Source organism: Triticum aestivum, chromosome 1B, assembly GCF_018294505.1.
Source record: "Triticum aestivum cultivar Chinese Spring chromosome 1B, IWGSC CS RefSeq v2.1, whole genome shotgun sequence".
Taxonomy (NCBI): Eukaryota; Viridiplantae; Streptophyta; class Magnoliopsida; order Poales; family Poaceae; genus Triticum; species Triticum aestivum.
Genome location: NC_057795.1, coordinates 278,408,260 through 278,424,544, shown reverse-complemented (window position 1 = coordinate 278,424,544; position 16,285 = coordinate 278,408,260). Strand labels below are relative to the sequence as shown.

The window sequence follows — 16,285 nt, the reverse complement described above, 5'->3', positions numbered from 1 at the left end:
GGCTCCAAGGGAACCACAGAGGACCTTGGTGGTCGCCCGGTAAGCCTTGCCGCGGGGCGCTGTAACTGCCCGTGCACAAGTTCGGGGTACTAGGGTACCCCTATTCTAGTACACTGACAAAAGGACTAAAATGTCCCTAAAGACCCGTAGCCACGGGGAAGGGTCCGGGCACCCGGGGTGAAACCGGCCGGGCACCCGGACCGGTCAGGGGGCCGCGCCCAGGCGGGACCGGGCACCCGGGGTGAAGTGGCTGGGCACTCGGCCAGGTCAGGAGCAGGCGGGCGAGGGGCCGGGCACCCGGGGCTCCAAGCTCGGGCACCCGGGGTGCCTTCCAGCGGCTGACTCGGCATGGGCCGGGCACCCGGGGCCGGCTGGGGTGCAGCTCAGGTGGAGGCTGGGCACCCGGGGCTGCCACGGCCGGGCACCCGGGATGTCCGGGTTTTTTGCCCCTTCTCCTCCTTCTTCCTTCTTATCGTTCTCTCCTTCCTTCTCTTCTTTCCCTTGCTTCGTGGTCACTTGAGTCTCCGTCTTCTCCTTCTCACTATCATCCTCTTGGTACCTAAGCATGCACAATGTTTCCGATGATGGTAGAATCCAATTCTCATGTGAAACCGAACAAAACTCAAAGAGGAGAGAGTCAACCTCGTTTTCGATGGCGCGTGCACGTGCTCTTGTCATTGGGCCACTTGGTGCTTGCGGTGGTGATGAAGTGTCGGTGCGAGTAGTGGAGGGATGCTCCGCATCATCTTCCCCCCTTGGGAAAGATCCGTCCACGGATCATGTTCTTCATCACCATGGTACTTGGCCAAGTCTTTGACGTTGAAGATGTCGCTAATGTTGTACTTGTCGCGTGGGATGTCGACCTTGTAGGCGTTGTCGTTGTAGCGTGCGATCACCTTGAATGGTCCGTCGGCTCTTGGAAGTAGCTTGGACTTGCGTTCCTTGGGGAAGCGGTCTTTACGGAGATGTATCCATACTTGATCACCCGGTTGGAACACCATAGGAGACTTGTTGAGGTTGAGCTTGGAAGTGAGTCGTTGTACTTGGCGCTCGATCGTGGAATGTGTTTTTTCATGCATCTTCTTGAGGTAGGCGGCTCTTGCACTGCGTCCATGTTTGCTCGTTCTTGAAGCGGTAGAGGAAGGATGTCCAATGGCGACAAAGGGTTGAAACCGTAGACGACCTCGAAGGAGGACTTGCCGGTTGTAGAGTGTCTTGCACGATTGTAGGCGTACTCGGTGATGTGTAGGCACTCCTCCCACTCCTTGATGTTCTTCTTGATCAACACACGTAGGAGAGTCGCAAGCGTCCGGTTGGTGACTTCCGTTTGGCCATCGGTTTGAGGATGATATGCCGTGGAGAATAGTAGCTTGATCCCGAGCTTGGCGCATAGTGTCTTCCAAAAGTAGCTTAAGAACTTGACGTCTCGATCCGACACAATTGTCTTTGGCACGCCGTGCAACCTCAAGATTTCCCTACAAAAGAGATTGGCAACATGTCAAGCATCGTCTATCTTATTGCATGGGATAAAATGAGCCATTTTAGAGAAATGGTCCACAACAACAAAAACCGAATCCTTGCCATTTTGAGTTCTAGGTAATCCAAGCACAAAATCCATGCTAATGTCTTCCCAAGGTTGATGTGGAATAGGTAAAGGCATATGTAACCCATGGGATTGAGAGTGTGACTTAGCTTTGCAACATGTAGAGCACCGGTTGGTGAAGCGGGCAACATCGTGAAACATCTTGAGCCAGTAATAGTTCTTGGAGAGCGTGGCAAAAGTCTTGTCGCGTCCAAAGTGTCCCATGAGTCCACCTCCACGAGCCTCTTGCAAAAGGAGCAAATGAAGAGAAGAATGACCATTGTCGATGAGTTGTTGTACTTGCCATTGAATCTCCTTTGTCTCTTCGGGGTTGATGCGGTAGGGAGCCTTGTTTGGAAGAGGAGCACCGGGGATGAGGTCGATTCGATGCTCAATGCCACGAAGAGGAGGGAGACCCGGAGGTAGCTCATCGGGGAAAACATCCTGAAATTCCTGCAAAAGAGATTGAAACACCAAAGGTAGCTCGTGAGCGGTGTTAGTGTTTGGTTCTCCATCCTTGCACACAAGGACAAAGTGCATCACACTCAATGGGTTCTCACACACTTCTCTCATCTCACTTTTTGTGGCAAATAGTATGAGGTTTTTCTCTCTAGGCAAAGAGGCGCTCAAGTTTGGTTTGTGGCTCTCACTCACGTTTGGGTGGCTCACTTTCTCACTCTTCTCTCCATGATGGGTGGCTTGCTTGTCGGCTATCACTTGACTAGGAGACATAGGTCGTAGCACATATTCCTTCCCTTTCATCTTGAACCTATAGTGATTGGTACGCCCATTGTGGATAACACCATGGTTGAATTGCCATGGTCGACCAAGAAGGAGGTGGCAAACGGTCATTGGGACCACATCACACTCCAAAGTGTCCTCATATGCACCAATTTTGAAGGAGACTTGGACCGTATGCTCAACTCGGATAGTGCCGGAGTCACTTAGCCATTGAACCTTGTAAGGGTGCGGATGCTTCCTCTTGACCAATTGAAGCTTGGAGCATAGTTCTTCACTTGCCAAATTGTGGCAACTACCTCCATCGATGATGACCTTGACGGACCTTCCATTGATGTCGGCCTTGGTGTGGAAGATGTGGCACCGTTGGTCTTCTTCTTGGTGGTGTTGGAGCGTCAAGACCTTGGAGACCACGAGAGAGGGACTTGAATCATTGTCACAAAAGACTTGGTCATCTTCATCTTCGTTCACGCGCCGATGCATGGCCACGTGCTCAATGGCTTCCATTTCTTCTTCACTCATTGAGTCATATGTTCCGTCATCGTTGAAGATCATTGTTCGCTTGTTGGTGCATTGGAAGGACTTGTGGCCTCGGCCGCCACATGTGAAGCACTTGATTGAACTTGTCTTGACGGGATCATCGGAGGCGCCGAAGATGAAGGAGTCTTGGATTTGTAGGTGCTTTCCAGAGAGGACGAGTCGAGGAAGGTGCCACTTGCTTGGAACTTGACTTGTCGCCAGTACTTGTGATGCTCGAGTTGATGTAGGAGGTGCCGAAGTCGCGGGAGCTTGAGAGTAGGAGCCGTAGGTATTGGATGAGTACTTGGCGTATTTGAAGTCATCTTGCACTTGTCGCTCGGCCTTGGTCACTTGATGAACTAGCTCAAGAAGGTTGGAGTATGGTTGGAAGTCGGCGATCCGCTTGATTGGGTGGTTGAGGCCATTCAAGAATCATGCCATTGTTTGCTCGTCATCTTCCTTGACATTGGCTCGTATCATGGCAATCTCCATTTCTTGGTAGTATTCTTCCACCGTCTTGGTGCCTTGCTTGAGGAGTTGCAACTTCTTGAAAAGATCTCGAGTCTAGTGAGTAGGCACAAAGCGGGCTCTCATGACTTCCTTCATGGCTTCCCAAGTTGTGATTGGTGGTTCGCCTCTTGTATGTTGTCGCTCGATCACTTGTTCCCACCAAATGAGGACGTAGTCTTAGAACTCGAGGGAGGCCATGGCTATCTTCTTTTCTTCATCGTAGTTGTGGAGGCGAAAAATCTTGTCCACCTTCAATTCCCAAGAGAGATATTCTTCGGGATCATTGCTTCCGGAGAACTTTGGCATGGTGAACTTGAGCTTGCCGTAGCGGAGTTCTTCATCTTGATAGCAGTTGTGATATCGCTCTTGCCTTGGAAAGTCCTTAAATGCTCGTTCCTCATGATGTCGCTCTTGGCGTGCAGGAGGGTCTTGAAGCACTTGTTCCACTTGGTGTCGCTCTTGTCTTGGAGGAGGGCGAGGAATGTGCGCTTGGTTGCGCCTTTCTTGTTGTTCTTCGCGTCGGGCGGCTTCTTCTTGTATCTCGCGTCGAAGAGCTTCCTCTTGTTCTCGCAGTTAGCAGTTGCGGACTTCAATGTCTCTAGTGGCCTTGCGTAGAGCTTGTTGTGCTTCAAGTGCTTGAGCTTCATGGTCGAGGGCTTGTGCTTCACGTTGCTCTTGTGCTTGTCGAAGTGCATCACCGTCTTGAGGGGCTTGAGGTGGTACTTGTGGAGGTATTTGCTCTTGCTCCATTGCTCCATGAGGGACTTGGTGTCGCATCCGTTCACGTGCTCGAACTCGGTATTGTAATCCATTGCCATGGAATGGATTTTCTTGAGCTTGGTGATGATCATGTCGAGGAGGGCGAGCTCGTGGTGGACTTGCATCATAAGAAGAGTACTCCGAAGATTGCTGACTTGTACGGTAACTTGAGTGGCGCCATCTTGAAGAAGCCGATGAGGAAGATGGGCATCGAACGATCATGTTGCGGAGCTCTTCCATTTGTGTGTTGAATTTGTCGTCGATGTTTTGACGAAGGTCGGAGGCGAGTTGTTCCAAGCATTCACCCAATGCGACGTTTTCTTGATGAAGCGCTCGTTGCGCGATGAAGAAGTGGTTCTTGGAGACATATCCGGAATCATCACCTTGCTCCTCGAAAAGTGGGTTTGACGACGCGCTTGGCCTATCCATCATAACCAAGTGGGGTGAGTAGGAAAGTGAGAGAACAATACCAAAGTTACCTTCTCCAAGGATTGAAGATGTAACAAGTGTCACTCAATGTAATGCCACAATAGGAGAATTGGAACCGGGTTTTTTTCTCACACCTACACGTAAGAGGCTTATGGAGTAGCTCGGTTAGGATGGTGGCAAAATTTTCAAGCAAATGTTAGTCAAGATATCGATAAGGTTGAGAAGGTTCACAAAAATGCAAGTAAAGCAAATTGATCAAACCCAAAGGTATCACTAGGTACACACGCACAGAAGATAGATGGGATCCACACAACCAAGGAGTGAGCTCAGAATGTGCAACCACGGAAAATGCTCTTGTTGTGCGAATGCTCGAGAGACACTAGCTCGATTGCTCAAATGGGCAAGATACGCTTGTGCACCTACCTATGAGAGAACCGTGCCGTCTTCAATCCCAACTATGGTATATATGCGATGACCAAGATGATATAGGTATGCAAATGGCTCAACTCTATTGCTTACAAGCTCTTTGTTTCTCCTTTTTTTTGCTTAAAAGCTTTCTTCTTTTTTTCTATGCTTGATGCTCGAGCTGAGTATGATATGAGACAAGTATGTATGATATGCATGGGAGAGACTTATGGCACTAAGATGATAACACGATCACTACGGTGCACAAAAAGCGTGGCCCGGCAATTCTCAACTTGCTAGTCTCAATGGGTAAGCGACGCAAAGTGGCTCGGGCTATCAATGCAAAAGCAAGGTAAGGAGTAAGTGTCGTCGAGGTTACCATCCTTTCTTACGGTTAGCGATGAAGATGACTCCAAGTCGATGATGGTGACGAAGATGTCACACGCTCCTAAGTAGCCGAAACACCTTAGGAAACGGAAATGTCAACACAAAATCGGGCAAATGCGGAAGGTTGGTGTTTTTGTGATGATTTTTTGGATGGGGGTTAACGGTGGTGGTAGTGGGATGAGTGGAAGGGGGGTGTCAAGAGGTTGTAAACGAGCTAAAGAACACGAAAAACGGACTTGGGAGGTGGAAATTATGGCCAAAAAGGTGTTGGAAGCGGGCTGATTTGGGGGGTGTGGGCACCCAGGGGTGTGAGGTGCGGGTGCCCGGGGGTGGCTGGGCGTGGTGCAGGTGCCCGTGGTTCGAGGTGCGGGCACCCGGTGGTGGCCAATTTGGGCGAAAATCTTTGGGGAAAGGCCAAATTCGGTGGATTTCATGGTGGGAAGGGTGGGGATTGTTGGGGAGGGGCTAGACCCACTTGCCAAACATCAAATCCATGGACAAAAACAACCAAATCTCACAAGATCCAACAAATTGCAAGAAAATTTTTTGGGGCTATTTTTGTGGGGATTTTCGGATTTGGACGAAAAACAACAAAATCAAGCTAGAAAATGGGGGGATGGGACTCCAAGATGTGAATAAACCTTGCTCATGATACCAAGATGTTGTAGGGTCAAACCCTAGGAAGGATCTTTTCACACTTGGAGGGGGGAAAGGAGGAAAACGCTCAAGAACACCAAGAACACCAAGAACAAATCTCTCAAACAAACCCAAGTATCACATCCACTAGAGTAGCACACATGAGTTCCTCAGGATTACAAGATCAATACAAGGAGAGTAGCACTAGGTAAATTCTTCCCACTAGGTGAGGTCTTGATGATCTTCTCCAAGAGGAGGCCTTGATAATCCAATGGATTCTTCCCTAGGTGGGGGCTTGAGCTCCTAAGAGGAGGGGATACAAGGAGCAAAGGCTCACAATGTTTAGTCTAATCTTTTCTAACCTTCCAAATGGCCTAGGAGATAAGTATAAATAGGCTAGGGACGAAACTTAGTGAAAGAGGGGTACAAAGGACTAAAATGTCCCTAAAAACGCGTAGCCACGGGGAAGGGTCTGGGCACCTGGGGTGGAACCGGCCGGGCACCCGGACCGGTCAGGGGGCCGCGCCCAGGCAGGACCGGGCACCCGGGGCGAAGTGGCCGGGCACCCGGCCAGGTCAGGAGCAGGCGGGCGAGGGGCCGGGCACCCGGGGTGCCTTCCAGCGGCCGGCTGGGCATGGGCCGGGCACCCGGGGCCGGTTGGTCAGGCACCCAAGGCCGGCTGGGAGAAGCCCAGGAGAGGGGCCGGGCACCCGAGGCCTTGGGGCCGGGCACCCAGGGCCGGCTGGGGTGCAGCCCAGGTGGAGGCCGGGCACCCGGGATGTCCAGGGGTTTTTGCCCCTTCTCCTCCTTCTTCCTTCTTCTCGTTCTCTCCTTCGTTCTCTTCTTTCCCTTGCTTCATGGTCACTTGAGTCTCTGTCTTCTCCTTCTCACTATCATCCTCTTGGTACCTAAGCATGCACAATGTTTCCGATGATGGTAGAATCCAATTCTCATGTGAAACCGAACGAAACTCAAAGAGGAGAGAGTCAACCTCGTTTTCGATGGCGCGTGCACGTGCTCTTGTCATTGGGCCACTTGGTGCTTGCCATGGTGATGAAGTGTCGGTGCGAGTAGTCGAGGGATGCTCCGCATCAGGGCAGATGCCCGAGCCCGGGACATTCCGTTTGCGGACCTCAACCCCGGACGGAACCCGACCGCGAATCCATTGCCACATGAAGATCCGGATTTTCAGAGGTAGGCGAATGGACCACACTATCGAGAGGAGAACATGCCAGAGGGCTCCAGGCGCCAACGCACCTGGTTGGGCCCACCGTCCACCCTAGGCTCGTGCAAGGCAACGCAATCCAGCAACTCGCGCCAAGCAACAGATTCCGGAGGCCCAAATGGCCTTCGGAAGGCGAGACACCCTAAGTCAATAAGGACCCTCTCGACAGAGATCACAGGGTCAACAGCGATGGAGAATAGGCCGAGAAAGCGCACCGCGAAGGGGGCGTCACCAGCCCAACGATCAAACCAGAACAAAGTCACTGCCCCGGAGCCAACCGAGATGGAAGTCCCGATGCGGAGAACCGAAAGGAGCTGGACGACCGACTGCCAGAACTGGGAGCCGCCAGTTCGCTGGCAGGAGGCGAGGGGCTGTCCACGCAGATATTTGTTTTGGATGATGTCAAGCCAAAGACCGCCCATGCCTTGCGAGATGCTCCAAAGCCAACGGGAGAGAAGAGCGATGTTCATCCACTTAGAACACATAATGCCCAGGCCACCCTGCTCCCTGGGCTTGCAAATGTCCGGCCAACTGACCATATGATACTTCTGCTTGTCATTCTCGCCAGCCCAGTAGAAGCGAGACTCGACTTTGGCAATCTCCTTGTGCAGAGTCTCGTGGAGGTTGTAGAAGCTCATAAGAAACAAGAGGAGGCTGGAGAGGGAAGAGTTGATGAGAATAGTCCTGGCCGCCTTAGATAGCCATCTCCCCTGCCAAGGCTCAATGCGCGTTTGAAGCTTGGCCACGGTCGGGCGCAAGTCCATGACGGTGAGCCGGGAGTCACTAATGGGCGTCCCCAAGTAAGTCGTGGGGAAGGAGCCCAGACGGCAGTTAAGCCGGTTGGCAATGGCGATGCATTCCTCGGGCGGGTAGCCCATCACCATAACATCACTCTTGTCGAAATTAATCTTGAGGCCAGACATTTGTTGGAAGCATAAGAGGAGGAACTTGAGGTTGGAGATGTCCACCTCAGAGCCTTCCACCATGATGATGGTGTCGTCCGCATACTGAAGGAGGGAAATCCCGGACCCTCCGACGAGATGGGGGGTGATACCACGAATAAGGCCAGCCGCCTTCGCCTTATCCAGGATGGCAGCAAGGGCGTCGACGACCATGTTGAACAGGAACCGGGAGAAGGGGTCGCCTTGTCTAACCCCACATAAGGTGGGGAAGAAAGGGTCGATCTCACCGTTAATGTTAACAGCCATTCGACCACAGGAGGTCATTTGCATAACTCTGGTGATTCAGCGGTCGTCGAAGCCATTCCGGAGTAACACTTCCCGAAGGAAGGACCAACTAACAGTATCATAGGCCTTATGGAAATCGATCTTCAAGAAGACCGCCTTGAGGTGTTTGACGCGGACCTCATGGAGTACTTCATGAAGGACAAGGACCCCATCCAGTATATACCGGCCCCGGATGAAGGCGGACTGGTTGGGGTGAGTAATGCGATCTGCAAGCAGGGTCACCCTATTGGCGTACCCTTTCGCAAGAATCTGGAAGATCACGTTGATGACCGTGATCGGGCGAAACTGGCGAATGTCAGACGCGCTAGGCATCTTGGGGGTGAGGGAGATTATCCCAAAGTTAAGGCGACCGAGGTCAATGGCCCCAACGTAGAACTTTTCGAAGATGGCCATGACCTCAGGTTTAATCACGTTCCAGAAGGTCTGGAAGAACTTCACCGGTAGGCCATCGGGACCCGGCGCCGAGGTGGGATTCATGCCCCTAATGGCAGCCCAAACCTCGCTCTCGAAGAAGGGGGCCGTAAGAGCCGCGTTCTCCGCGACAGAAACCAGCTGAGGGCCAGACCAGCAGTCGGAAGCTAGGGAGAGGCCTCTCCTAGGAGCGGCAGAGAACAGGGACCTATAGAACCCATCAACGTGGGTCCGGATGTCGCGCGGGTCTTGAAGGAGGGTGGCACCGTCCCACAAGAGGGGGATGGTGTTGCGACGGCGGCGGCCATTCGCGATCGCCTGAAAGTAAGCCGTGTCCGCGTCTCCCTTCAATACCCACTTTTGGGCACCACGGATGCGCCAGTAGGCTTCTTCATCCGTGTAGATAACGGAGAGCTGATCTTCCAAGTCATAGCGGGAAAGCCACTCATCAGGAGATAGCCCTACCGCATCCGCGCGCAAGTCGAGCGCCTGAATGGAGGCTAACCGGGCCTTCTTACGCTCACGGAGGTCACGCCCCAGGTTTACTCCCCATCCCTTCATGAACTATCGGCCACACTTGGCGCAGAAGTGCCATGAATCAATGGCCGAGGGGGGACAGGGGTGAGGGTGAGCGCGGGCCTCCACCCAACGCGCGCCAATGGCCTCCACGAACCCGGTTTGGGAAAGCCAGAAGGTCTCAAACCGAAATCTCGGGGTGATCGGCGGGTGCTCATCGGCAGAGGATAGAAGGAGCGGGACATGGTCAGAGCCAATCCGGGTGATGGCGCGAAGGGAAGCGAGGGGACAACGGAGGTCCCAATCCGGGGAAACTAGGACCCTGTCCAGGATGGACTGGGTCGGGGAAGCCTGCCGATTGGTCCAGGTGAACCTGGCACCAATCCTATCAATCTCACAGAGGCCGAGATCGGCAATACAGTCATTGAACATTTGCATCCGGGCAAAGTTCACATTAGCATTGCTCTTGTCCTCCACAACACGGAGGAGGTTAAAATCACCTCCTACCACCATCGGGAGGGAGGCCGCAGAAATCTTCCGGTAGAGCTCCTCAAGGAAGGCGGCAGACCTGCTATGGTCAGCCGGCCCGTAGACTATGATGGCCTCCCACTTGAAGTTGAGGGCTCGCTCGAACAGCTCCATGCTCACAAAGAATCCCCCCGATCCATGCTGCCCACCTCAAAGGTGGCATCCTTAACGCCTAAAAGGATGCCCCCCGAGTGGCCGGCGCTCCCACTAGAAGGGAGCCAATGCCACGCGAAGAGGTGGGAGCTCAGATGATCAAGCTCAGGGAAGGAGAATTCAGAGCGCATAGTTTCCTGGATGGCGACAATGTTAATGTGTTCATCACGCATGTACTCCACTAGCTGGCGGCGTTGGCCATCATGGCTGAAACAGCGGATGTTCCAGAAGAGGGCTCGCATTAAGGCGCCATTGGGGGGCTGCTTGACCCCAAGACACGGGAGGCACTTTGGGCACGGAGTGCCGCAGTGCGGGAGCGGGTACGTCCGCGGACATCCGCCCCATCGAGCGGGAGAAGGCCACCGGTCCGCCTCGACGGCGCAGGGGAGGGGATCTCCCCGGCCGTGGGGGAGGGGGACAGGGGGCAAAAGGAAGGCAGCACGGGCCTCCGCAAGCCTCCCATCCAGAATCTCGCGGGCTCTAATGGTCTCGATCTGGACTAAGGGGGGGGGGCAGCTTCCCCTCTAAAGATGATGGCAGAGTCCGATGCGACCTTCGGGAGGTGGCCGAGGGGAACCGACTCGAGAGCAGAGAAGGAACAAGACGAAGCAGAGGGGAGGACTGCAGGCGTACCTGGCTCCAGGTTCCGAGCAGCAGTGCGGAGCTCCGCCCGTGCGGGTACGGGCAAAGCCGGACTACCCTCGGGGTGAGCAGCGTCCAACCGAGCGCTCCGGCGTGACACGGTCATCGGGGAGGAGGCCGAGCGCCCGCGGCGAGCGCAGGAGGAGTGCGGAGGGGGAGGCGGGGCGGCCAGCGGGGTGGTCACCCGGGCCTCCCCATCCGCAGCAAAGTCCGGCGCAGGCGGAGCCGGAGAGGCAGGCCCAACGCAGACAAGGAGCACCGGGGTCGGGGTCGAGGTCGGAGATGAGCACATCAGAGGCGGAGCAGGGACGGCGACAAGCGAGGCCGGTGCCACCCGAGGCGGCAGCGGAGGGGGGCGAGCACGGCCGGGGGAGGCAGCACAAACGTTGGGGGAGGAGTCGGAGGAGACGGGACCGGCACGGGCATCACGGTCTCCTCGGGGTCCGACACCGGGGCCGACAGGAGCAGGGCAGGATCCGGAGTCACTGCCGGGGGGAGATCCGACTCCAAGGCCAGCGCGACAGGAGCAGGCGGAGCAGGAGAGCGCGGGAAGGAGGCCGGGCAGACGACCAGGCCAACACTGCAGATGTCACTTGCCTCGGATGACGTAGTCGTGGAGTCCGACGGGCTGTCGAGAAGCGAGCCGGGGGCGGCCTGCCGACCCTGCCCGCCAGCGACAGGAGGAGGGGGGAGGGGGATGGGGAGTGGGAGTGGGAGTCCTCCAAACCCCCGTCCTCCTCCGACCGGTGGGAGCGAGCTCGATGACGACCGCGGTAGTCCCCGTCGCCCCCCGCATTGCCGCCAGGAAGGCCAACGTCAAAAGAGCGGGAGTAGCCGACGTGGTTGGGTGGCTCGGGGGAGATCCTGAGGTCGAAGCCCTGGTCGTTGAAGAACACTCGGATGGTTGCACGGAGCTTGGAAGAGTCGAGGCACTTGACCTTGACCCGGACCTCCTCCTCCTTGAGGAGAGAGAGCTCGTCAACGACCACCACCTTGCCAAGAATCCGGGACATCTGGCGGATGACGAGCTCAGACCGGGCAATGTCAGGAAGGCCGGCCACGAGAATCCAGGCGGTGTCCAGGACGGCCACGACCTGGGCGTCAAGGATCGGCTCAGAGATGTCGACGACGAGCTGGTTGAGGGCGAGGGTGATCTGGCCACTGCGGGTGGCGTATCCGTAGCTGATGGAGTCAGGAAAGACGACGGTGAAGATGTGGCCAGCGGTGGGGGTGACCACCTAGTCCCACTGAGCGCGATAGAGGTGGTTGAGCTCGGCCTCGATCATCTCCGGGGAGGCCACCCCATCGACCATCGTGACGACTGCCTGGAGGGAGGGGGAGGGGGGCAGCACATCAGGGACCTCGAGGTGGAAGAAGCCCAGCCCCTCGATGCCGTGGCCGTACATCATGAGCTCGGACACCACCGGACGGTCCGGGCACAGGAGGGCGGGGTGCCCAGGGTCTTTGCATAGGTAACAACACTGGGGTTGACGCATTCGACTTGCGAGTGGCCCTCCACCCCGCAATTGAAGCACGAAGAGCGGGGAAGGCCGAAGATGGGACCCGGAGCGGAAGAAGAGCCCGGAGCTGGAGGGGGAGGGGCGGGCTGGGCGCCACGCCCCGCGCCACGGCGCTTCTTCTTCTTGGCAGTGCCGGAACGCCCACGGGCAGGGCCCCCGCCCGGGACAGCAGCCGCGGCCGGCGTCGCGGAGGCCACCGCATGAGGCGGCACGTACCTCCATGTGGGAGGAGCCAGAGGCTGGGCGGGGGCGCGCGGAGAGGCCGACGAGAGGTCCGGGGCGGAGTGGAAGATCAGGCACGGCGGGGAGCGAGGGAGGGAGAGCGGCGCCGGGGGCGCCAGTCGCCCGAAGCAGCCGGACGGGGGGAGCGGGAGCGTCCCGCGCGTCGCAGCGACCCCGGGGAGCGGCGGTCATCGCGACGGCCCTCACGGAGGTCCCGCAGCTCGCGGCGGATCGCATCCGGCGACGGCCGGGGAGGGTCGCGGCGGTCGGACCAGTCGTCGGCACGACGCTTGTGTCGCACGCCGCCGTCGTCCCACTCCCGAGGCATCGAAGGCCGAGGCGCGGGAGGGGAGGGAGGCGGGGAGGGCACCGCACCGGTCGCCGGTCGGGAGGGAGAGGAGGGGGTGGCGAGCCGCAAGGGAGCAGGGGGGCTCGAGGAAGCAGGGGCGTCCGAGGAGGGAGAGGTGGCGGCAGGCGAGGGAACTGGGGGCAATGGGAGTCCACCCGGGAGTCAGATCGAGGGCACCGGAGCGCTGGGCCTAGGGCACCCAGGCATCCCAGCTCCCGTGGGCCGGCCCAGCTGAGGGGGAGGGGGCCCAGCAGGCGGGCGTCGAGGATGGGCCGGGCCGGGGCCCGGCACACCCGGCGCGGAAGGGTCCCGACCAAGCAGGCGGCGTGGACTGATCCCGCGTAGGGTTTCCCCAGCCGCGAAAGGCGCCGCTGCCACCGCCGGCGAGGCACTGGATCGAGCCGGCGACCTGCGAGATGCAGGGAGATAGGACTGGAAACGGAGGGCGGAGGAGCCAAAGGCTGCGATGAAGGGCCGGAAGGGCGACAACCGCCGCACCGGAGGCGAGGGTGCGGGCCGCTGCGAGCCGCGGGCGGCGTCAGGGGAGCCACCGGGCCGGCACCGGACACCGGACGGCACCAGGAGGAGCGGGCGTTCGAAGCGGCTAGCCACACCCCAAGCCCGAGCGCACCGGCAGCGAGCAGCCCCGAGCCTCAAAACCGCGCCTTGGCTCCAACCGGCCCGAGGCGAGCTCAAGGGCAGCACCGGCAACCGCGGCGGCCGCGAGCCGGTGGCAGAACCCCGCTCCTGTGGGGCTGAGCCACCGGCCCGGCTGGGCAGCCCGGTGCGGCGCGTGGAGGTAACGACAGGGAAGGTAGGGGCAGCTGGCGGAGGGAACGACGGCTCGTCGGCGAAGTCCGCCCAGCGCAACCGGGGGGCGGGGGGGGGGGGAGAGGGGGATGGAGGGGGTGAACGGCATCGGGGGCCGCAGCCGCCGGCGACGGCGGAGAGGACGGGGCGGCGGGAGCCGGGAAGGCGCAGGCGACTGGAGCACTGGCGAGGGCATCGGACGCCGCGGCCGGGGGCGCGTCGCCACGGGCGTCGCCAGGGGCCGCCATCAGCAACGTTCTTTCAAAATTCTCAGACATCAATATCTAGAAAAACACCATCACAAGAGTAATCCCTGCATGGTTTATCATGAAACTAGCATGGAATCTAGATCAGTAGCATAAGATCATCAATGGCCTTACGGAGAAATAGCAGGAGACGAACAAAGAAGAGGCTCTTGCTCCCATTATATGGTTTTGCCCCTTGCAGCCGGAGTAGTTACGAAGTAGTTTGAGTCCCTACTCATGTTTTCTCAATGCATCTCGGTCTCATGCAGGATTACTACACCATCTACTATCTTCCGTCCTTGCATGAAGGCCGTTTGAAATGGACGGACAATATGACCAGCTATTGAGTTTAACCTACTCGTAGCCACTCTGATGAAAATCTTAGAGCTAACATTAAGGAGTGGCATATGGGTCGGAACCGCTGAATCCATTCAGCCTCCTTAATATGAGTAATATCATTATTGCGCCGTCTTATCTTTGATTCAGACTCGGGGACTCAAATACTCGTCCGGGTACATAAGATGGAATTATGCAATTGATAAATCGTGTTTTGTAAGAATAATATGCGTGTATCTAACCAGCTGATTCAGCAAATATAAGCACTGACAGCAGTAGCAGCATCTAAAGCACTGCACCTGCCAAATTTCCTACGACTTGCAGAACAAAGAAGGAAAATTGCATTCTCTTATTCATGTACTGCTGTGAAGAGAAGCGGGGAAACCTTTTTACCAAACGAAAACGAAAACGAAAACGAAAGCATGTGCCAAAAACCCTCTCTAAAACTCTTTAGTCCCACTCGTCGCCGACGATGATGTCTTCCTCGTCTTTGGGTGGCCGGACGACGGTCACCACCTCCGCTGCGGCCTGGCTAATGCCTTCCTCCAACAACTTCTTGCCCCTCTCCACCACCAGCTTCCCTCCCTTCTCCAGCACGTATATCCCCTCGTCCACCACCTCCTTCCGTTTCCGGTCGGCCACCACCAGCACTCTCTCGTTCTCCGCCGACCGCCACGGCATCACCCGCCCGTCCGCCAACTCGATCACCACCGCCTCGTCGGCCACCGCCATGACGGGGGCCCAGCCCGGCAGCACGGCCCAGCGCGCCCACCCCTTGTCCACCTCCACGATGCCGAGGTCCGCGTCCGTCTGGCTCCTCCTCGGCGCGAGGTCCACGGCCTTGACGCCGTCTGTTTCTTTTACCACCGGCAGCAGCAGCACGATGGACGCCTCAGAGATCTCGCCGTACATGAGCCGCACCACCGGCACCGCGGGCCGTGCGTCGACTTCGGCCTCGAGCTCCTCCACCTCCTCTCCGGCGGCCTTCTTGATGGCCTTCTCAATCTCGAGCTCCACCCGCGCCCTGGCCGACTCGGTCTCGACCACGTCGAGCGAGCGCTCGAGCTCGGGGATGCGGTCCTCGTTGGCGATGGCCTCCCGGGACAGCCGGAAGCGCGCGTACGCGAGGCAGTCGCCGGCGGAGTGCCTGTCGAAGGCGTCCCATCCTTCGTCGCCGCGGCGCTGCGGGAAGTCCTTCATGGAGCGCGCGAGCTCGCGCACGCCCTTGGACTCGAGGCGCCTCTCGATGGTGTGCTTGGTGGCGACGATGCGCTGGCGGGCGTTGAGGAAGCGGAGCTCGTACAGGAGGTCGGGCCCGCCGTAGGAGTCGAAGTAGTGTAGGAGATCGTCGGGGAAGTCGTCGGAGATGAGGGAGTCGCGGACCTGGGAGGCGACGACGAGGCGGTTTTGCTCGACGCCGGACATGCCGGTGGCCTCCTCGATGGAGGCCGGGGTGAAGCCCTCGCGGGAGAGGGAGGAGATGAGGGGCGCGTACTCGTACCAGCGGCCCATGCGGTCGCGGAGCACGGCGAGGCGCTCAGTGAGGTCGAGGTTGCGGTAGTTCTCCGGCAGGGGGTTAGGCGGCGGGTGGAAGGGCTGGTACAGCTGGCCCGGCGGGGCCGTCGGTGGCGGGGTGCGGGGGAGCATTCCACCGCCACCGCCACCGCCGCGGCCGCCGCCTCCGCCGCTGCCAGGGAGGATGAGCTTGCCGCCGTTCGGGGGGCTGCCCCGGGGCCCACCGCCTCCGGGGAGGATGAGTGCGGCGATGGTGTAGGTGCATCGACGGCGGCGGTGGTGGGCGGTGGAGAGGGGCTTGCGGTGGCGCGGGCCGGTAGAGGCCGCCGGGTGGGGGTGGGAGACGGAGAGCATGGTGGTGATAAGGTGAAGGGAGGAGCGCAGAGGAAGCAGGGGAGCTTATCTCATCTGCTCTCGTCTCGGGGAGGGAATGGCAGAGGAACGGGGTTCGGTTAAGTCGTTGATTCGGGCCTGAACGCGCCAAATTCAACCGGTCCGCGGACCATCGCACGGCTCTAACCACCAGAACGGAGCCGATTACCGCCATAACACCGGGTTTTGGGGTCACCAGCATCCGCCTGGGAAGGCATTAGATCCGTAT

At 57.9% G+C, this 16,285-nt stretch overlaps 1 protein-coding gene across 1 annotated transcript; it reads right to left on the bottom strand.

Moving 5' to 3' along the window:
• Positions 1-14,350: 14,350 nt before the first annotated feature.
• Positions 14,351-16,147, bottom strand: LOC123119513 (rubisco accumulation factor 1, chloroplastic). Its single transcript, XM_044539346.1, has one exon. The coding sequence runs from the start codon at positions 16,036-16,038 to the stop codon at positions 14,620-14,622; it is 1,419 nt and encodes a 472-aa protein (XP_044395281.1). The 5' UTR covers positions 16,039-16,147; the 3' UTR covers positions 14,351-14,619.
• Between the last annotated feature and the right edge of the window lie 138 nt (positions 16,148-16,285).

Excerpts from the sequence above, each read along its gene's own strand:
- LOC123119513 (XM_044539346.1), bottom strand. The coding sequence starts at position 16,038 with ATGCTCTCCGTCTCCCACCCCCACCCGGCGGCCTCTACCGGCCCGCGC.